General features: G+C 39.7%; 1 protein-coding gene across 7 annotated transcripts in view; it reads right to left on the reverse strand.

The window, feature by feature from the left end:
- The window catches only part of LOC131500702 (phospholipid-transporting ATPase ABCA3-like), a 186,887-nt gene that overhangs the window by 68,180 nt on the left and 95,615 nt on the right, over positions 1–23,092 (reverse strand). For all 7 annotated transcript variants that reach the window (XR_009256433.1, XR_009256434.1, XM_058710038.1 and 4 more), the window contains 4 exons: positions 20,041–20,195; positions 19,415–19,570; positions 18,850–19,060; positions 908–1,058 (listed from right to left, as the gene is read on the reverse strand). Coding sequence is in view for 5 of the 7 variants with exons in the window: in XM_058710038.1 (XP_058566021.1) it covers positions 908–1,058; positions 18,850–19,060; positions 19,415–19,570; positions 20,041–20,195 (673 nt within the window). In the remaining 2 variants the exon portion in view is untranslated. The remainder of the gene's footprint in view (positions 1–907; positions 1,059–18,849; positions 19,061–19,414; positions 19,571–20,040; positions 20,196–23,092) is intronic.

The following is a 23,092-nucleotide window of genomic DNA, read 5'->3' on the forward strand; positions in this document are numbered from 1 at the left end:
TTCCAGTTTTAGACATTTTTTGAGAATGCCATTTGTGTCCACATGAATAAAGACAGGCAGATAGTGTGATAAGTTTAAAGAAGTGGTTTACCTTTATGTCTCCTTCAAGAGAGACTGTGCATTTCACATGGATCACAAATGTCACAATGGGCCAAAGCACTCATCTGGCTCCCAACTTTACTGAATGAGTCAACCACCATGCATCTCTGAGGTTACATATCTAGAATTTTATTTCTAATTCTCCATGGTATTTCATTCTCTTATTCCAGAATATGACTAGAATTTTAGTTCCATTCTGGTGCCTGATCACACTATACCATGCTGCTGATTCTCAACAACTTTCAGATTTACTAGAAAAGAGGGCATTAAAGTCCTTCATATTCTTCTTGAATATGACAACTGGCTTTACTTTAGGAAATACTACATCAACTACTTACTTGTATATTACAAGAAGATAAAAATATCATACTCTGAAAGTCTCTGATAAGTACGCTTAGTTTCCATTTCCCTTTATTAGGATGGTTGTCTTAGGTACAGTTATTATTCTTTGTGATTCCCTTTGATGAAAAACTTGCTTAGCTAGTGTAGTCAAACTGCCTATTTACTCGAAGTTCTTGTCATCTTGACTTCAAGAGCCACCACTAAATTTTATCTCATTATATTTATATTTCCATTCACTTCACTCACCAGACAAGTTTTACTCTACCAATACCATCCATTATAACCAATTAAAACCAGGAATCTATAGCCAAAAGCAGAATCCTTCCTTTCAGTGCAAGTGATAGCAATGACTGGAGTTTTGGTTTGTTAAATAAACTCTATTTGCTATGCCTAAAGAAACCAGAAAAAGCAATAATAACATCCGGTTATCTAAACATCAATCATTTTACATTCTTTGGACTCATACCTGTGTGTATACTCTTTGGGTAGAAGAAAAGATATTTCATTATTAACATTCTTCTCCAAAGTGGCTTCTGGTATATGATACTGAATAAATTTTAAGATTTCTTCAACATTGCAGTGAGTCTCCTTCACCATGACCATGTGGTATCCCACACCTGGGAAAATCCATTTAGAAGAATGAATAAAACAATTTTGTATTTCCAATATTCTTGTGAGACCACACTTGGCTTTCCATGGTTTGGGTGAGGTAGAATATAAGGCATTCTAATCATATGATTACAAGTCTAAGAAATCTAGTAAATACTTCTTTTGTAATTTCATTAATTTTCTTAGGGACTGAGAGAACAGAGATAGGGAAAAATCTCTGTTACATAGTCTCTTGTTCTACGGACACTAAAATCTGAGAAAACAAGGTTAATATTCATTAAACAGATATACATTTGGTGCCTATTATATGTAATTAATCAGATACAAGTCCTTTCCTTCAGAGATCTGAGAAACCTTTCCAAAGTAGTCTCCACCTCCACTACCTGCACTGCCCTAAGCTCTCAAAGGTGCGGCTGGGGGTTGGGGGAAGGGTAAGGCAGTAAAAACAAACAAACAAACAAACAAACAAATGAACAAAAATGCCTTCAGGGCTCTTCAGAACTTTGTGAAAACATTGCAGTGGTACTCTGATAGCTCAGGACAGGACAAAAAAGCTAAGAAAAATACTTCTGAGGTACATCAGTCCTTTATTACAATAGGCCTTTAAAGGGTAGGAAGAGGGCAGCAGCATAGAGAGAAAACCTTTGAGGTAAAGAAAATAGTTTAGAAATGGAAAGCAAAGAGCATTTGTCAGATCTAAAAGCTGGGAACTGAATTATAGCTTCAAGAGATCCCCATGATCTCATTCATATACAGATGCCATCCTCTGCTAAGAGCAAAATCCTGATCCTATTACTAACACACTTGAAGACAGTGATAAAGAGAATCTAAATAAAGGTGTAATACATCCCAATATTCGCTCAAATACAGGTTATATTAACTCAGTCTTCCATAACAGTGGCCTAATAGACCAGGGTATACCATTTACTGAGGATAATTATCAATTACTTTAGTCTCCACTATTATTTTATTCACAAATTTAATTATAAAAATGAAAAAACCATGCAAGGAAACTAGAAAATATAACACTAAATGGGATGGAAAAAATCAAGAGAAGCAGACACAGAAATGTTTTCCAATAAGAAAACATATATATCCAGAATATGGCTCTATTAGATGGGGATCTATATAACTTACCTGACAGAGAATTTAAAATAACATAATAAAGATGCTCACCAAGGTCAGGATACCAATGCATGAACAAAGTGAGAATTTCAACAAAGAAACAGAAAGCTTAAGAAGTACTGAAAAGAGGCTCCGAGGAGGAGCCAAGATGGCGAAACAGCATGGAAGGTTTTTGTGTGTCTCACATCCATGAAATACAGCCAGACCAAAACTAAACCATCCTACACACCTAGGAAACTGATTGGAGGATTAGCACAACAGTCTGCATAACCTGCACTACAGAATTCATCAGGTACGTGGCACAGAGAGGTGAATTTGGGGAGCAAGAAGCTGCTGAGGGTAGGGAACCGCTTTTGTGGGCGGAGAGAGGACAGAGACTGGGGAGGGGGGCAGAATATGGGAAAAGTACCCCTCCCCAAAAGCAGCTGGAGAGAAAGTGGAAAATTGGAAACAGCCACAGGGACTAAACTAAAAAGGAGAAAGGAGAAAGGAGAAGGTTTAAATTCCATTAGCACTGTAAACAAAGGGAGTGCAAAGGCTGCAACTCCTCAGCTCGATACCTGGTGGTGCTCTGGTGGGAAGGGCGAATCCCCAGGAACAGAGTGGGGTCCAGGAAGTTCTCGAGCCACACAGGGAAAAGTGGTTCCAATGCTGGAAGGACATTTGGTAGAGACTGTTGAAGCCACCTGGTCCCAGCAGATCCCATAAAACAGTCACATTCACTGGTGCTGGAACAAGGTCGTTAAGTGTGAAGCCTGGTGCCAGATGTGTGTTGTGATTTTCCATAATCCCTGAAATGCTGCTGCTACACTATCTGGCAAACTTTTTCTGGGGCGGGCTGGCACCTGGCCGCAGTCTCGGGACACCGACAGCAGCAGGGTCCAGCAAGTGTTCCTAGGTGCAGCCGACATTCGGCCATTGCTCATTCGGCCACTGCTTGGTGAGACCCTCCTGCAGAGGGGCAGAACAGGTCAAAGCCGCAGTCCTTCAGAAGTAAGGGGCCAGGGAAAACAGCTGCATCTGAGACAAAACTCAGGAGAGAGGTACTGCCTGGGGCCTGGTCACAGAGAGTGAAAAAGCAGGGAGTGGATGAAAGCTGAAGATAGAGGACGGGTGCATGATTGCTGATCTGGGAGAACAGACTGGGTAGCTGGGTGGTGCCATTTTCACCACTCCCAGGCATGTGCATACGCACCTATGAGCACTGCAACAATCCACCCCAGTAGGCTTGCAGTGTCTTCTAGTGGAGAGTGGAGCTGTTACACTGAGCCCAGGCCAACTTTGCTCTTCAAGAACACAAGTCAATCCACCAGCTTAGTTTATGGACTATAAAGCACTACAGAGACTGATTTCTAGGGGAAAACAAAGTAATTTCAGCCCTACTTCAATCTGTTAGCAGGTTCATCTATTCAATTTTCTTTCTTTCTTTTTTTCTTTTTCTCTTTTGCACTTCTTTTTCTTGAATACAGAAAGAGAAAAAATTCATTTTTATTTTTAATTTTTATTAAAAATATTTTTCTTTAATTTTTATTACTATATTTTTTACTTTTCTGTAAATTTTTTCAAATTCTATTTTACCCCCATCATCTCATTTTAGTCTACTTCAGTGTATTTTTTTCAAATTCTCAAATGATTTCCTTTTTTTTCTGCTCTGACCTTTTTTTCTCTAATCTGTCAAACAACTTTCAACACCCAGACCAAAACACACCAAGGATCGAGCATCATCTATTTTATTTTTGTGTGTGTGTGTTTTTAATTTTTAATTTTAATATTTTTTTAATTTTAATTTTTTATTTTCAATTTTTCTACCTCATTAATTCCTTTTCTCCCTTCAAAATGACAAAACAAAGGAATTCACCCCAAAAGAAAGAGCACGAAGAAACGACAGCCAGGGATTTAACCAACACAGACACAAGCAAGATGTCTGAACCCGGATTTAGAATCACCATAATAAGAATACTAGCTGGAGTCAAAAATAGATTAGAATCCCTTTCTGCAGAGATAAAACAAGTAAAAAATATCCAGAATGAAATTAAAAATGCTATAACTGAGCGGCAACCATGGATGGATGCAGCGGCGGCAAGGATGGATGAGGCAGAACAGAGAATCAGTGATATAGAGGACAAACTTATAGAGAATAATGAAACAGAAAAAAAAGAGGGAGATTAAGGCAAAAGAGCATGATTTAAGAATTAGAGAAATCAGTGACTCATTAAAAAGGAACAAAATCAGAATCATAGGGGTCCCAGAAGAGGAGAGAGAAATAGGGGTAGAAGGGTTATGTGAGCAAATCATAGCAGAAAACTTTCCTAACCTGGGGAAAGACACAGACATCAAAATCCAGGAAGCACAGAGAACCCCCATTAGATTCAACAAAAATCAACCATCAACAAGGCATATCATAGTCAAATTATCAAAATACTCAGGCAAGGAGAGAATCATGAAAGCAGCAAGGGAAAAAAAGTCCCTAACCAACAAGGGTAGACAGATCAGGTTTGTGGCAGACCTATCCACACAAACTTGGCAGGCCAGAAAGGAGTGGCAGGATAGATTCAATGTGCTGAAACAGAAAAATATGCAGCCAAGAATTCTTTATCCAACAAGGCTGTCATTCAAAATAGAAGGAGAGAGAGGAAAAGTTTCTCAGACAAACAAAAACTAAAGGAGTTTGTGACCACTAAACCAGCCCTGCAAGAAATTTTAAGGCGGACTCCTCTGAGGGGAGAAAAGACGAAAATATACATATAAAAATAAATAAATACCAAAAGCAACAAAGATTACAAAGGACCAGAAAACACCACCAGAAACTCCAACTCTACAAGCATCATAATGGCAATAAATTCATATCTTTCATTACTCACTCTAAATGTCAGTGGACTTAAGGCTCCAATCAAAAGACACAGGATAACATAATGGATAAGAAAACAAGATCCATCCATATGCTGTTTACAAGAGACCCACTTGAGACCTAAAGACACCTTCAGATTGAAAATAAGGGGATGGAGAACCATCTATCATGTTAATGGTCAACAAAAGAAAGCCGGAGTAGCCATACTTGTATCAAACAATCTAGACTTTAAAATAAAGACTGTATCAAGACAAGCAGAAGGGCATTATATCATAATCATGGGGTCTATCCACCAAGAAGACCTAACAATTGCAAACATTTATGCGCAAAATGTGACAGCACCCAAATATATAAATCAATTAATCACAAACATAAAGAAACTCATCAATAGTAATACCATAATAGTAGGAGACTTCAACACCCCACTCTGAGCATTGGACAGATCATCTAATAAAAAAATCAACAAGGAAACAATGGCTTTGAATGAAACACTGGACCAGATGAACTTAACAGATATATTCAGAACATTTCATCTTGAAGCAGCAGAATATACATTCTTCTCCAGTGCACATGGAATGTTCTCCAGAATAGACCATATACTGGGACAAAAATCAGCCCTAAGTAAGTACAAAAAGATCGAGATCATACCGTGCATATTTTCAGACCACAACGCTACAAAACTCAAAATCAACCACAAGAAAAAGTTTGGAAAGGTAACAAATACTTGGAGACTGAAGAATACCTACTAAAGAATGAATGGGCTAACCAAGCTGTTAAAGAGCAAATTAAAAAGTATATAGAAGTCAATGAAAATGATAACACCACAACCCAAAACCTCTGGGACGCAGCAAAGGTGGTCATAAGAGGAAAGTATATAGCAATCCAGGCCTTTCTAAAGAAGAAAGGGGATCTCAGATACACAACCTAACCTTACACCTTAAGGATCTGGAAAAAGAACAGCAAATAAAACCCCAAACCAGCAGAAGACAGGAAATAATAAAGATTAGAGCAGAAATTAATGCTATCAAAACTAAAAACACAGTAGAACATATCAATGAAACCAGAACCTGGTTCTTTGAAAGAATTAACAAAATTGATAAACCAGTAGCCAGTTTGATCAAAAGAAAAAGGAAAGGCTCCAAATAAATAAAATCAAAATGAAAGAGGAGAGATCACAACCAACACAACAGAAATAAAAACAATAATAAGATAATATTATGAGCAATCATATGCCAACAAAACGGGCAATCTGGAAGAAATGGACAAATTCCTAGAAACATATACACTACCAAAAGTGAAACAGGAAGAAATAGAAAATTTGAACAGACCCATAACCAGTAAGGAAATCGAATTAGTAATCAAAAATCTACCAAAAAATGAGTCCAGGGCCAGATGCTTTCCAAGGGAATTCTACCAAACATTTAAGGAAGAGTTAACACCTATTCTCTTGAAGCTGTTCCAAAAAATAGAATGAAGGAAAACTTCCAAACTCTTTCTATGAAGGCAGCATTACCCTGATTCCAAAACCAGACAGAGACCCCCACTAAAAAGGAGAACTATAGACCAGCTTCCCAGATGAACATGGACACAAAAATCCTCAACAAGACATTAGCCAACCAGATCCAACAATACATTAAAAAAATTATTCACCACGACCAAGTGGGATTTATAACTGGGATGTAGGGCTGGTTCAATATCCACAAAACAATTAACGTGATTGATCACATCAATAAAAGAAAGGACAAGAACCATATGATCCTCTCAATAGATGCAGAGAAAGCATTTGACAAAATACAGCATCCTTTCTTAATAAAAGCCCTCAAGAAAGTAGGGATAAAAGGAGCATACCTCGATATCATAAAAGCTATATATGAATGACCCAATGCTAATATCATCCTCAATGGGGAAAAACTGAGAGCTTTCCCCCTAAGGTCAGGAACAAGACAGGGATGTCCACTCTCACCACTGTTATTCAACATAGTATTGGAAGTCTTAGCCTCTGCAATCAGACAACACAAAGAAATAAAAGGCATCCAAATTGGCCAGGAGGAGATCAAACTTACACTCTTCACAGATGACATGATACTCTCTATGGAAAACCCAAAATATTCCACCAAAAAACTGCTAGAAATGATCCATGAATTCAGCAAGGTTGCAGGATATCAACACACAGAAATTGATTGCATTCTTATACACCAACAATGAAGCGACAGAGATATCAAGGAATCGATCCCATTCACAGTTGTACAAAAAACCATAAAATACCTACGAATAAATCTAACCAAAGAGGTGAAAAGAACTATACACTGAAAACTATAGAAAGCTTATGAAAGAAATTGAAGAAGACACATAAAAATGGAAAAATATTCCATGTTTCTGGATAGGAAGAACAAATATTGCTAAATGTCAATACTACCCAAAGCAATCTACATATTCAATGTAATCCCTATCAAAGTAACACCAGCATTCTTCACAGAGATAGAACAAAGAATCCTAAAATTTATTTGGAACCAGAAAAGACCCTGAATAGTCAAAGTGATCTTGAAAAAGAAAACCAAAGCAGGAGGCATCACAATCCCAGACTTCAAGCTATACTACAAAGCTGTAATCATCAAGACAGTAAGGTACTGGCACAAAATAGACACTCAGATAAATGGAACAGAATAGAGAACCCAGAAATGGACCCACAAATGTATGGCTAACTAATCTTTGACGAAGCAGGAAAGAATATCCAATGGAATAAAGACAGTGTCTTCAACAAGTGGTGCTGGGAAAACTGGACAGTGACATGCAGAAGAATGAACCTGGACCACTTTCTTACACCAGACACAAAAATAAACTCAACATGCATGAAAGACCTAAATGTAAGACAGGAAGCCATCAAAATCCTTGAGGAGAAATCAGGCAAAAACCTCTTTGATCTTGGCCGCAGCAACTTCTTACTCAACACGTCTCCAGAGGCAAGGGAAACAAAAGCAAAAATGAACTACTGGGACCTCATCAAAATAAAATATTCTGCACAGCGAAGGAAACAATCAGCAAAACTAAAAGGCAACTGACAGAATGGGAGAAGATATTTGCAAGTGACATATCAGATAAAGGGTTAGTATCCAAAATCTACAAAGAACTTATCAAACTCAACACCCAAAAAACAAATAATCCAGTGACAAAATGGGCAAAAGACATGAATAGACACTTCTCCAAAAAGACATCCAGATGGCCAACCGACACATGAAAAAATGCTCAACATCACTCATCATCAGGGAAATATAATTCAAAACCACCATGAGATACCACCTCAGACCTGTCAGAATTGCTAACGTTAACAATTCAGGCAACAACAGATGTTGGTGAGGATGCAGAGAAAGAGGATCTCTTTTGCATTGTTGGTGGGAATGCAAGCTGGTGCAGCCACTCTGGAAAACAGTATGGAGGTTCCTCAAAAACTAAAAATAGAACTACCCTACGACCCAGCAATTACACTACTAGGCATTTATCCACTGGATAGAGGTGTGCTGTGTCGAAGGGACACATGCACCCCCATGCTTATGGCAGCACTATCAACAATAGCCAAAGTATGGAAAGAACCAAATGTTCATCATGGATGAATGGATAAAGAAGATGTGGTGTGCGCGTGCGCGCGCGCACACACACACACACACACAATGGAGTATTACTTGGCAATCAAAAAGAATGAAATCTTGCCAATTGCAACTATGTGGATGGAACTAGAGGGTATTATGCTAAGCAAAATTAGTCAGAGAAAGACAAATATCATATGGCTTCACTCATATGAGGACTTTAAGACAAAGAACAGATGAACATAAGGGAAGGGAAGCAAAAACAATATACAAACAGGGAGGGGGACAAAACATAAGAGACTTTTACATATGAAGAACAAACAGAGGGCTACTGGAGGGGTTGTGGGAGGGGGGGATGGGCTAAATGGGTAAGGGGCATTAAGGAATCTACTCCTGAAATCATTGTTTCACTATATGCTAACTAATTTGGATGTAAATTAAAAAAAAAAAAGAAGTACCAAAAAGAAGTTGCAGAGCTGAAGAATACAGTAACTAAATTGAAAAATTCATTAGACAGGTTCAAAAGTGGACTACATAAAGTGGACAAAAGGATGGGTGACCTCAAAGTCAAGTCATTAATTGGTCAAGTGAATTAATTAGTCAAGTGAATAATTTCACTCAGAGGAACAAAAGAAAACAAAAAAGAATGAAAAAGAGTAAATAAAGCCCAAGAGACTTATGGAATATCACTAAGTAGAGAAATAAATGCAATATAAGAGTCCCATATGGGGAGAAAGTGGGGGCGAGTTAGAAAGTTTATTCAAAGAAATAATGGCTGAAAACTTCCGAACCAAGGAAAAGAAATGGACATTCCGGGTCACAAATGCAAAAGATCTATACTAGATGAATCCAAAGATATCTACAATAAAACACATTATAATCCAATAGTAAAAAGTCAAAGACAAAGAGAGGGTTTTGAAAAGCAAGTTGTCACATACAAGGGAACACACATGAGACTATTAGCTGATTTTTCAGCAGAAACCTGAAAAGATGGCTAGAAGGGAATGATGAGATATATTCAAAGTACTGAAAGAAAAAATTACCAAGAATACTATACATGGCAAAGTGTCTTTCAAAAATGAAGGAGAAAGATTTTACTAGACAAAAGATAAGAGAGTTTACTACCACTATATCTGCATTATAAGAAAAGCTAAAGGGAGTTATTCAAATTGAAAAGAAAGGATGATTTAAAGAAAAGAAAGGATGGTAAACAGTAATACAAAGTCATATGAAAGTATAAATCTCACAGGTAGTGTTAAATATACAGACAAATACAGAATAATTTATATTGTAATGGTGGTGGGTAAATTACTTAAAGAAACTTGTTTTTAATCTTTCTTTATTTTGAGAGAGAGACAGAGTGTGAGCAGGGATGGAGCTGAGGGGAGGGAGACACAGAATCAGAAGCAGGCTCCAGGCACTGAGCTATCAGCACAGAGCCCAATGTGGGGCTCAAACTCACGAATCGTGAGATCATGACCGGAGCCGAAGTTGGATGCTTAACTGACTGACCCACCCAGGCACCCCTAAATTACTTTTAATTCTACTATAAAAGTTAAAAGATAAAAGCATTAAACACTATAACTAAAAAGTATAACTAAATAATAAGATACACAATACACAACACAAATAGATATAAATCTGATATCAATAACTAAAGTTTTATGAGGGGAGTAAAGAAAACAGTTTTTTATATGCAATGGAGGTTAAGCTGTTATCAGCTTATAATATACTGTTATGTTTTATGTATGTCCCATGATAACCACAAAGAAAATATGCCTAGAAATTACACAAAAGAAAAAGAAAGAAATCAAAACATATCAATACAAAAATTAGTAAAAAGGAAATGAAGACAGCAAGAGATGAAAAGAAGGACATAAGAACTTCAAGGTAAATGGGACATGATTAACAATAGTACTTCCTTATTAAAATCTGTGTTAAATAAAAACTGATTAAACTCTCCAATCAAAAGACAGAGTAACTGAATACATAAAAAAAAAGATCCACTCCTACAAGAGAACACTGAGTTAAAAGCCTCTTGACATAGGTCTTGGCAATGATTTTTTTTGGATATGAAGTCAAAAGCACAGGAAACAAAATAAAAGATAGAGTAGTTTGACTACACCAAACTAAAAAGATTCTGAGAAGCAAAGGAAACAATCAACAAAATGGAAAGGCTACATACAGAATAAAGGAAAATGTTTGCAAACCAAAAATTTCTAGAAGAAAATACAGGCAGTAATCTGACATTGACTGTAGAAACATTTTTCTAGACAGGTCTCTGACAAGGAAAACAAAAGCAAAATTAAATTATTGAGATTACACCCAAACAAGCTTTTGCACAGGCAATGAAACCATCAACAAAACAAAAACACAGCACATTGATTGGGAGAAGTTATTTGCAAATGATAACCAATAAGGGGTTAATATCCATGATATATACCTATGTATATGTACGTATATATATGTATATATACATATGTATATATATAGTTTATATATATATATATAAATTATGCAACTCAACTCCAAAAAACAAATAATCCAATTAAAAAACAAATAACCCAATTAAAAAACAGACATTTCTCCAAAGAAGACATACAGATGGCCAACGGACACATGAAAAGATGCTCAACATCACTTATCATCAGGGAAATGTAAATCAAAACCACAAGGAGAATCACCATATGCCTGTCAGACTGGCTAAAATCAGTAACACAAGAAACAACAGGTGACGGTGAGGATGTGGCAAAAAAAGAATGTGTTAGTGGGAATGGAAACTGGTGCTGCCACTGTGGAAAACAGTATGGAGGTTCCTCAAAAAATTAAAAATAGAACTATTATATGATCCAGTAATTCCACTACTGGTTATTTACCCACAGAACACAAAAACACTAATTCAAAAAGATATATGTACCCCTATGTTTCCTGCAGCATTATTTATCATAGCCAAGATATGGAAGCAACCCAAGTATCCATCCATTGATGAACAGATCAAGAAGATGTGGTAAATATATACAATGGAATATAACTTAGCCATAAAAAAAGGCTAAAAAAAGCTAGAGAGGGAAGGAGCCAAACCAGAAGAGACTCTTAAAAACTGAGAACTAACTGAGGGTTGATGGGGAAGGGGAAAGTGGGTGATGGACACTGAGGAGGGCACCTGTTGGGATGAGCAATGGGTGTTGTTTGACAATAAATCTCATTAAAAAAGTGAAATCTTGCTATTTTTGACAACATGGATAGACCTAGAGAGTGTCATGCTAAGTGAAATAAATCAAAGACAATACCAAATAATTTCCCTTGCATTTAAAATCTACAAAACAAAACAAATAGACACAACAAAACCAAGAGAGACTCATAAATATAAGAATGAAACTGTCAGGGGGCGCCTGGGTGGCTCAGTCAGTTGAGCTTCTGACTTGGGCTCAGGTCATGATCTCGCGGTGAGTTCGAGCCCCACGTCAGGCTCTGTGCTGACAGCTCAGAGCCTGGAGCCTGCTTCGGATTCTGTGTCCCTCTCTCTCTGCCCCTCCCTCACTCATGCTCTGTCTCTCTCTGTCTCAGAAATAAATAAATATTTGGGGATTCTAGGGAAGATAGCGGTGTAGGAGTATGCTGGGCTCACTGCGTGTCCTGCTGATCACTTAGATTCCACCTACACCTGCCTAAATAACCCAGAAAACCACCAGAAGACTAGCAGAATGGAGTCTCTGGAGCCAAGTGCAGACGAGAGGCCCGCAGAAGAGGGTAGGAAGGGCAGAGAGGCAGTGCACGCTGTACGGACTGGCGGGAGGGAGCTGGGTGGAGGGGCAGCCCACCGGCCAAGCAGAGCCCCTGAGTCTGGATTGCAAAAGCGGACGGGCCAGACGGAGTGTGTTCTGACAGCAAGCGGGACTTACCATCTGGGAGGTCATAAGTTAACAGCTCTGCTCAGAAAGCGGGAAGGATGGAGGACAACGGGAGGGAGAGTTGCTGAGTCCCAGGATGACAGAGCTCAGTTTGGCGCGGAACAAAGGCGCTCGCCAGCGCCATCTCCCTTGCCCATCCCCCAGCCAAAATCCCAAAGGGAACCAGTTCCTGCCAGAGAACTTGCTTGCACCATGCAAACACCCAATGCTGTGCTTCTGCAGAGCCATCCCTCTGGCAGTGGGTCTGACTCCCTCCAGCTGCCACAGGGCCCTCCTGAAGTGGATCACCGAAGGAGAAGTGAGCTAAGCCTACCCTTCCTGCCCCTCTGCACCTTGCCTACCCACCCCAGCTAATACGCCAGATTCCCAGCACCAAAAGCCTGGCAGTGTGCAAGTAGCCCAGATGGGCCACACCACCCCACAGTGAATCCTGCCCCTAGGAGAGGGGAAGAGAAGGCACACACCAGTCTGACTGTGGCCCCAGCAGTGGGCTGGGGCAGACATCAGGTCTGACTGTGGTGGCACCCACCAACTCCAGTTATACACCACAGCACAGGGGAAGTGCCCTGCAGTTCTGCACCACTCCAGGGACTATCCAAAATGACCAAACGGAAGAATTCACCTCAAAAGAATCTCCAGGAAATAACAACAGCTAATGAACTGATCAAAAAGGATTTAAATAATATAACAGAAAGTGAATTTAGAATAATAGTCATAAAATTAATCGCTGGGCTTGAAAACAGTATAGAGGACAGCAGAGAATCTATTGCTACAAAGATCAAGGGACTAAGGAATAGTCAGGAGGAGATGAAAAATGCTATAAACGAGATGCAAAATAAAATGGAAACGACCATGGCTCGGATTGAAGAGGCAGGGGAGAGAATAGGTGAACTACAAGAAAAAATTATGGAAAAAGAGGAAGCTGAGAAAAAGAGAGTTAAAAAAATCCAGGAGTATGAGGGGAAAAGTAGAGAACTAAGTGATGCACTAAAAAGAAATAATATACGCATAATTGGTATCCCAGAGGAGGAAGAGAGAGGGAAAGGTGCTGAAGTTGTACTTGAAGAAATAATAGCTGACAACTTCCCTGAACTGGGGAAGGAAAAAGGCATTGAAATCCAAGAGGCACAGAGAACTCCCTTCAGACGTAACTTGAATCGATCTTCTGCACGACATATCATAGTGAAACTGGCAAAATAAAAGGATAAAGAGAAAATTCTGAAAGCAGCAAGGGATAAACGTGCCCTCAAATATAAAGGGAGACCTATAAGACTCGTGACTGATCTCTCTTTTGAAACTTGGCAGGCCAGAAAGGATTGGCACAAGATCTTCAATGTGTTGAACAGGAAAAATATGCAGCCGAGAATCCTTATCCAGCAAGTCTGTCATTTAGAATAGAAGGAGAGATAAAGGTCTTCCCAAACAAACAAAAACTGAAGGAATTTGTCACCACGAAACCAGCCCTACAAGAGATCCTAAGGGGGATCCTGTGAGACAAAGTACCAGAGACATCGCTACAAGCATAAAACATACAGACATCACAATGACTCTAAACCCGTCTCTTTCTATAATAACACTGAATGTAAATGGACAAAATGCGCCAACGAAAAGACATAGGGTATCAGAATGGATACAAAAACAAGACCCATCTATTTGCTTTCTACAAGAGACTCATTTTAGACCTGAGGACACCTTTAGCTTGAGAGTGAGGGGATGGAGAACTATTTATCATGCTACTGGAAGCCAAAAGAAAGCTGGAGTATCCATACTTATATCAGACAAAGTAGACTTTAAATTAAAGGCTGTAACAAGAGATGAAGAAGGGCATTATATAATAATTGCAGGGTCTATCCATCAGGAAGAGCTAAAAATTATAAATGTCTATGCACAAAATACGGGAGCCCCCAAATATATAAAACAATTACTCATAAACATAAGCAACCTTAGTGATAAGAATGTGGTCATTGCAGAGGACTTTCACACTCCACTTACAGAAATGGATAGATCATCTAGACACACGGTCAATAAAGAAACAAGGGCCCTGAATGATACATTGGATCAGATGGACCTGACACATATATTTAGAACTCTGCATCCCAAAGCAACAGAATATGCTTTCTTCTCGAGTGCATATGGAACATTCTCCAAGATAGATCATATACTGGGTCACAAAACAGTCCTTCATAAGTATACAAGAATTGAAATTATACCATGCATACTTTCAGACCACAATGCGATGAAGCTTGAAATCAACCACAGGAAAAAGTCTGGAAAACCTCCAAAAGCATGGAGGTTAAAGAACACCCTACTAGAGAATGAGTGGGTCAACCAGGCAATTAGAGAAGAAATTAAAAAATATATGGAAACAAACGAAAATGAAAATACAACAATCCAAACGCTTTGGGATGCAGCGAAGGCAGTCCTGAGAGGAAAATACATTGCAATCCAGGTCTATCTCAAGAAACAAGAAAAATCCCAAAAACAAAATCTAACAGCACACCTAAAGGAAATAGAAGCAGAACAGCAAAGGCAGCCTAAACCCAGCAGAAGAAGAGAAATAATAAAGATGAGAGCAGAAATAAACAATATAGAATCTAAAAAACTGTAGAGCAGATCAATGAAACCAAGAGTTGGTTTTTTGAAAAAAATAAACAAAATTGACAAACCTCTAGCCAGGCTTCTCAAAAAGAAAAGGGAGATGACTCAAATAGATAAAATCATGAATGAAAATGGAATTATTACAACCAATCCCTCAGAAATGCAAGCAATTATCAGGGAATACTGGGAAAAATTATATGCCAACAAATTGGACAACCTGGAAGAAATGGACAAATTCCTAAACACCCACACTCTTCCAAAACTCAATCAGGAGGAAATAGAAAGCTTGAACAGACCCATAACCAGCGAAGAAATTGAATCGGTTGTAAAAAATCTCCCAACAAATCAGAGTCCAGGACCAGATGGCTTCCCAGGGGAGTTCTACCAGACGTTGAAAGTAGAGATAATACCTATCTTTCTCAAGCTGTTCCAAGAAATAGAAAGGGAAGGAAAACTTCCAGACTCATTCTATGAAGCCAGTATTACTTTGATTCCTAAACCAGACAGAGACCCAGCAAAAAAAGAGAACTACAGGCCCAAATCCCTGATGCATATGGATGCAAAAATTCTCAATAAGATACTAGCAAATCGAATTCAACAGCATATAAAAAGAAGTATTCACCATGATCAAGTGGGATTCATTCCTGGGATGCAGGGCTGGTTCATCATTCGCAAATCAATCAACGTGATACATCACATTAATAAAAGAAAAGATAAGAACCATATGATCCTGTCAATCGATGCAGAAAGGCCTTTGACAAAATTCAGCACCCTTTCTTTTAACATTTATTTATTTTTGAGACAGAGAGACAGAGCATGAACGGGGGAGGGGCAGAGAGAGAGGGAGACACAGAATCGGAAGCAGGCTCCAGGCTCTGAACCATCAGCCCAGAGCCTGACACGGGGCTCGAACTCACAGACTGCGAGATCGTGACCTGAGCCAAAGTCGGACGCTCAACCGACTGAGCCACCCAGGCGCCCCTGGCACCCTTTCTTGATAAAAACCCTTGAGAAAGTCTGGATAGAAGGAACATACTTAAAGATCATAAAAGCCATTTATGAAAAGCCCACAGCTAACATCATCCTCAATGGGGAAAAACTGAGAGCTTTTTCCCTGAGATCAAGAATACAGGACAGGAATGCCCACTCTCACCACTGTTGTTTAACATAGTGTTGGAAGTTCTAGCATCAGCAATCAGACAACAAAAGGAAATCAAAGCATCGAAATTGGCAAAGACGAAGTCAAGCTTTCACTTTTTGCAGATGACATGATACTATACATGGAAAACCCGATAGACTCCACCAAAACTCTGCTAGAACTGATACATGAATTCAGCAAAGTTGCAGGATACAAAATCAATGTACAGAAGTCAGTTGCATTCTTATACACTAACAATGAAGCAACAGAAAGACAAATAAAGAAACTGATCCCATTCACAATTGCACCAAGAAGCATAAAATACCTAGGATTAAACCTAACCAAAGATGTAAAAGATCTGTATGCTGAAAACTATAGAAAGCTTAGGAAGGTAATTGAAGAAGATATAAAGAAATGGAAAGACATTCCCTGCTCATGCATTGGAAGAATAAATATTGTCAAAATGTCAATACTACCCAAAGCTATCTCCACATTCAATGCAATCCCAATCAAAATTGCACCAGCATTCTTCTCGAAACTAGAACAAGCAATCCTAAAATTCATATGGAACCACAAAAGGCCCCGAATAGCCAAAGTAATTTTGAAGAAGAAGACCAAAGCAGGAGGCATCACAATCCCAGACTTTAGCCTCTACTACAAAGCTGTCATCATCAAGACAGCATGGTATTGGCACAAAAACAGACACATAGACCAATGGAATAGAATAGAAACCCCAGAACTAGACCCACAAACGTATGGCCAACTCATCTTTGACAAAGCAGGAAAGAACATCCAATGGAAAAAAGACAGTCTCTTTAACAAATGGTGCTGGGAGAACTGGACAGCAACATGCAGAAGGTTGAAACTAGACCACTTCCTCACACCATTCACAAAAATAAACCCAAAATGGATGAAGCTCCTGAATGTGAGACAGGAAACCATCAAAACCCTAGAGGAGAAAGCAGGAAAAGACCTCTCTGACCTCAGCCATAGCAACCTCTTACTCGACACATCCCCAAAGGCAAGGCAATTAAAAGCAAAAATGAATTACTGGGACCTTATGAAGATAAAAAGCTTCTGCACAGCAAAGGAAACAACCAACAAAACTAAAAGGCAACCAACGGAATGGGAAAAGATATTTGCAAATGACATATCCGACAAAGCGCTAGTATCCAAAATCTATAAAGAGCTCACCAAACTCCACACCCAAAAAACAAATAACCCAGTGAAGAAATGGGCAGAAAACATGAATAGACACTTCTCTAAAGAAGACATCCGGATGGCCAATAGGCACATGAAAAGATGCTCAACATCGCTCCTCATCAGGGAAATACAAATCAAAACCACACTCAGATACCACCTCACGCCAGTCAGAGTGGCCAAAATGAACAAATCAGGAGACTATAGATACTGGAGAGGATGTGGAGAAACGGGAACCCTCTTGCACTGTTGGTGGGAATGCAAATTGGTGCAGCCACTCTGGAAACCAGTGTGGAGGTTCCTCAGAAAATTAAAAATAGACCTACCCTATGACCCAGCAGTAGCACTGCTAGGAATTTACCCAAGGGATACAGGAGAACTGGTGCATAGGTACACTTGTACCCCCATGTATAGCAGCACTCTCAGCAATAGCCAAATTATGGAAAGAGCCTAAATGTCCATCAACTGATGAACGGATAAAGAAATTGTGGTTTATATACACAATGGAGTCCTACATGGCAATGAGAAAGAAGGAAATATGGCCCTTTGTAGCAACGTCGATGGAACTGGAGAGTGTGATGCTAAGTGAAATAAGCCATACAGAGAAAGACAGATACCATATGTTTTCACTCCTATGTGGATCCTGAGAAACTTAACAGAAACCCATGGGGGAGGGGAAGGAAAAAAAAAGAGGTTAGAGTGGGAGAGAGCCAAAGCATAAGAGACTCTTAAAAACTGGGAACAAACTGAGGGTTGATGGGGGGTGGGAGGGAGGGTAGGGTGGGTGATAGGTATTGAGGAGGGCACCTTTTGGGATGAGCACTGGGTGTTGTATGGAAACCAATTTGACAATAAATTTCATATATTGAAAAAAAAAAGAAAGAAAGAAATATTTAAAAAAATTAAAAAAAAAAAAAGGAAACTGTCAGTTACCAGAAGTAGAAGGGGTTGGAGGCCAAGCAAATAGGTGAAGGGGATTAAGAGGAATAAACTTCTGGTTACCAAATAAATAGGTAATGAGGATACAATACACCGCATAGAGAATACATTCAATAATATTATAATAACTTTGTATGATTACAGATGGTAACTAGACTTATGGGGATCATTTTGTCATGTATAAAAATACTGAATCCCTATGATGTAAACCTGAAAATAATATGACACTGTATGTCAACTCTACTTCCATATTAACAATATGTAAACTATGACCATTACTTCAAAGAGCTCACTGTAGAGTTCCAAATAAAAGGACAAAGGAAATAGAAGTTTTGGGGTGATAGACAAAAAACTAGGGAAATTATAGTATAATATTACAAAGAAATCAATATCCATGAAGATTATGTTTGAGGAATATTAACATATCAATATCCAAAGAATAATCAAAGGGAAAGAGACCATATATTTTTTTCAGGAAAACTGAAGAGCCACAGCACCGCAGGGACCCTTTGACCATGATGGCTATGCGGTCACCCAAGATGTCAGCTTCATCCATGTAGTGGGTGGTCAATAAGATGGTATGATCCTCTTTATACTGCTGAAGGACATCCCAGGTGGCCCTCCTTGAGACTGGGTCCATTCCAGATGTTGGCTCATCAAGTATCACAACCTAAAGACCAGAAGAAGAATTCCATAACCATTAAATATTATGTACTAGTGTCACTAGGGTCTTACCAGTTATGGGGTTTATTCTGGTTTTGCTTTTTCAGTCACTTGTCCAATTAAGCTAAGATAACAAGTTTAGACTAAAAGTGAATTACGAATGCTAGAATAATTCCAAACCTGACACAGTTTGGTTACAAGGTTGACAATATGAATTCCATATGGGATTTCATATGGAAAGTTCCTTTAACAGTCTTAGATCTGTATCAGCTCTCAGGTTTCTGTTGGCTGATTTTTTTAGACCAGCTTCAGTGTGGATCCATTTTTTATGTGTGTTTTTTGTTGTTGTTGTTGTTTTTACCTGGGAGCCCCCTATAAGTGCTATGATCACAGAGAGTCTGCGCTTCATTCCTCCACTCAGTGAAAATGAAAATGCATTATGCTTATCTAGCAGGTTAAAAGTAGACAACATATGATCAATTTCCACAAGACGTGTCTTTCGAGGTATTCCTTTTACCTAGAAAGAGAAGCGAGACTTTATATGGTGCTTCCAACTTTATCCTTAGAAACACCTTACACAAGCTGTTCTCTTATATCATCTGTATAGTGTCTTTTTCCCTTTGTCTGTCTTTATGTTTAAAGGAGAATTCATCGGGGGCACCTGGGTGGCTCAGTCGGTTAAGCGTCCGACTTCGGCTCAGGTCCTGATCTCGCAGTCCGTGAGTTCGAGCCCCGCGTCAGGCTCTGTGCTGACAGCTCAGAGCCTGGAGCCTGTTTCAGATTCTGTGTCTCCCTCTCTCTCTGACCCTCCTCCATTCATGCTCTGTCTCTCTCTGTCTCAAAAATAAATAAACGTTAAAAAAAAGTTTAAAGGAGAACTCATCAAAAATAAGTTTTTGAACTTTCTAAGAATAAGGATATGGATAATTGGTAATGTGCCTGAAGTACACCAATGGAATGGGAAAAAGGAACATATTTTTGGCTTACCAAACAATAAAAATAAAGGTGTTCTGAGACGGTCAAGTAATCAAACAACAAGTTCTGTTGGGGACACAAGCCCAAGCTTTTCCTGATCTGGACCATCTGCTTTGAGGTGTCATATCCGTTAACATAGGCCTCTCCACTGGTAGCAGGATAGAGACCTAGGATCAAGTAGAAGACATAACAAAACCTTAGCTTTCATGAGGGACATAACAAACTGTTCTTTAATACCTTAAATTTGAAATCTACATATGGAGACTGGAAGATGGCGGCACAGGAGGACACTGGGCTCACCGAGTCCTGCTGATCACTTAGACTGCTTAGACCATATCTGCCTAAATAACCCAGAAAACCACCAGAAGACTAGCAGAATGGATTCTCTGGAGCCAAGCATAGATAAGAGAGGTCCACAGAAGAGGGTAGGAAGGGTAGAGAGGCAGTGCGTGCTACATGGAGTGGCGGGAGGGAGCCGGGGTGGTGGAGGGGCAGCCCTCCTGGCAAGGCAGAGCCCCTGAAGTCTGGCTTGCATAAGCGGAGGGGTCGGACTGCGTGAGTTCTGACAGCCAGTGGGACTTAACATCTGGACTATTCTAAGTCAACAGCTCTGCTCTCAGAGAGCGGGGAGGGCGAGAGGGCACTGGGAGGGAGAGTTGCTGAGCCCTAGAAGAAAAAGCTCAGCTCAGTGGGGAACAAAGGCGATGGCCAGTGCCATATTCCTTTCCCATTCCCCAGCCAAAATCCCAAAGGGAACCAGTTCCCATCACCGAACTTGCTTGCATTGCGCAAACAACCAATGCTGGGCTTCTGTGGCTCCATCCCTCCAACAGGTCAGCCTCCCTTCCAGTGCTAGAGGGCCCATCCCTCAGGAGACCACTGATGGCAAAGCAAGCTAAGCCTGCCCCTCCCACCCCTGTGCACCTTGCGGGCCACCCCTGCTAATATACCAGATCCCATCAAAGCAGCACCACAAGCCTCGCAGTGTGCAAGTAGCCCAGACAGGGGCCACACCACTACACAGTGAGTCCCGCCCCTCAGAGAGGGGAAGATAAGGTACACACCAGTCTGACTGTAGCCCCAGTGGTGGGCTGGGGACAGACATCGGGTCTGACTGTGGCCCCGTCCACCAACACAAGTTACTCCAGACAGCACAGGGAAAGTGCCCTGCAGTTCCGTGCCACCCAGGGACTATTCAAAATGATGAACGGAAGAACTTTCCTCAAAAGAAACTCCAGGAAGTAGTGACAGCTAACGAACTGATCAAAAACGATTTAAGCAGGGGCGCCTGGGTGGCTCAGTTGGTTAAGCAGTCGACTTCAGCTCAGGTCATGATATCGCGGTCCATGAGTTCGAGCCCCGCGTCGGGCTCTGTGCTGACAGCTCAGAGCCTGGAGCCTGTTTCAGATTCTGTGTCTCCCTCTCTCTCTGCCCCTCCCCTGTTCATGCTCTGTCTCTCTCTGTCTCAAAAATAAATAAATGTTAAAAAAAAATTTAAAAAAAAACGATTTAAGCAATATAACGGAACAAGAATTTAGAATAATAGTCATAAAATTAATTGCTGGGCTTGAAAAAAGTATAGAGGACACCAGAGAATCTATTGCTACAGGGATCAAGGAACTAAGAAATACTCAGGAGGAGATAAAAAATGCTATAAATGAGGTGCAAAATAAAATGGAGGCGACCACAGCTCAGATTGAAGAGGCAGAGGAGAGAATAGGTGAATTAGAAGATAAAATTATGGAAAAAGAGGAAGCTGAGAAGAAGAGAGATAAAAAAAAATCCAGGAGCAGGAGAGGAGAATAGAGAATTAAGTGATACAATCAAATGCAATGGCATATGCATAATTGGGATTCCAGGGGAGGAAGAGAGAGGAAAAGGTGATGAAGGTGTACTTGAAGAAATCATAGCTGAGAACTTCACTCATCTGGGAAAAGAAAAAGGAATTGAAATCCAAGAGGCACAGAGAACTCCCTTCAGAGGTAACTTGGATCAAACTTCTGCACGACATATCATAGTGAAACTGGCAAAATACAAGGACAAAGAGAAAATTCTGAGAGCAGGTAGGGAGAAACAGGCCCTAAAATATAAAAGGAGACCGATAAGAATAGTGACAGACCTATCTACTGAAACTTGGCAGGCCAGAAAGGAATGGCAGGAAATATTCAATGTGATCAATAGAAAAAAATATGCAGCCAAGAATCCTTAACCCAGCAAGTCTGTCGTTCAGAATAGAAGGAGACATAAAGGTATTCCCAAACAAACAAAAACTGAAGGAACTCATCATCACTAAACCAGCCCTACAAGAGATCCTAAGGGGGATTCTGTGAGTGAAATGTTGCAAGGACCACAAAGTACCAGAGACATCACTACAAGCGTGAAACCTACAGACATCACAATGACTCTAAACCCATATCTTTCAGTAATAACACTGAATATAAATGGACTAAATGCGCCAACCAAAACGCTTAGGGTATCAGAATGGATAAAAAAACAAGACCCATCTATTTGCTGTCTACAAGAGACTCATTTTAGACCTGAGGACACCTTCAGATTGAAAGTGAGGGGATGAAGAACTATCTATCATGCTATTGGAAGTCAAAAGAAAGCTGGAGTATCCATACTTATATCAGACAAACTAGACTTTACATTAAAGGCTGTAACAAGAGATGAAGAAGGGCATTATATAATAATTACAGAGTCTATCCATCAGGAAGAGCTAGCAATTATAAATGTCTATGCGCCGAATACGGGAGCCCCCAAATATATAAAACAATTCATCACAAACACAAACAACATTATTGATAAAAATGTGGTAATTGCAGGGGACTTTAATATTCCACTTAGAGCAAGGGACAGATAATCTAGACACAGGATCAATAAAGAAACAAGGGCCCTGAATGATACATTGGATCAGACGGACTTGACACATATATTTAGAACCCTGCATCCCAAAGCAACAAAATATACTTTCTTCTCAAATGCACATGGAACCTTCTCCAAGATAGATCACATACTGGGTCACAAAACAGTTTTTCATAAGTATAAAAGACTTGACATCATA

The sequence above is a fragment of the Neofelis nebulosa genome, chromosome 18 (assembly GCF_028018385.1).
Source record: "Neofelis nebulosa isolate mNeoNeb1 chromosome 18, mNeoNeb1.pri, whole genome shotgun sequence".
Taxonomy (NCBI): domain Eukaryota; kingdom Metazoa; phylum Chordata; class Mammalia; order Carnivora; family Felidae; genus Neofelis; species Neofelis nebulosa.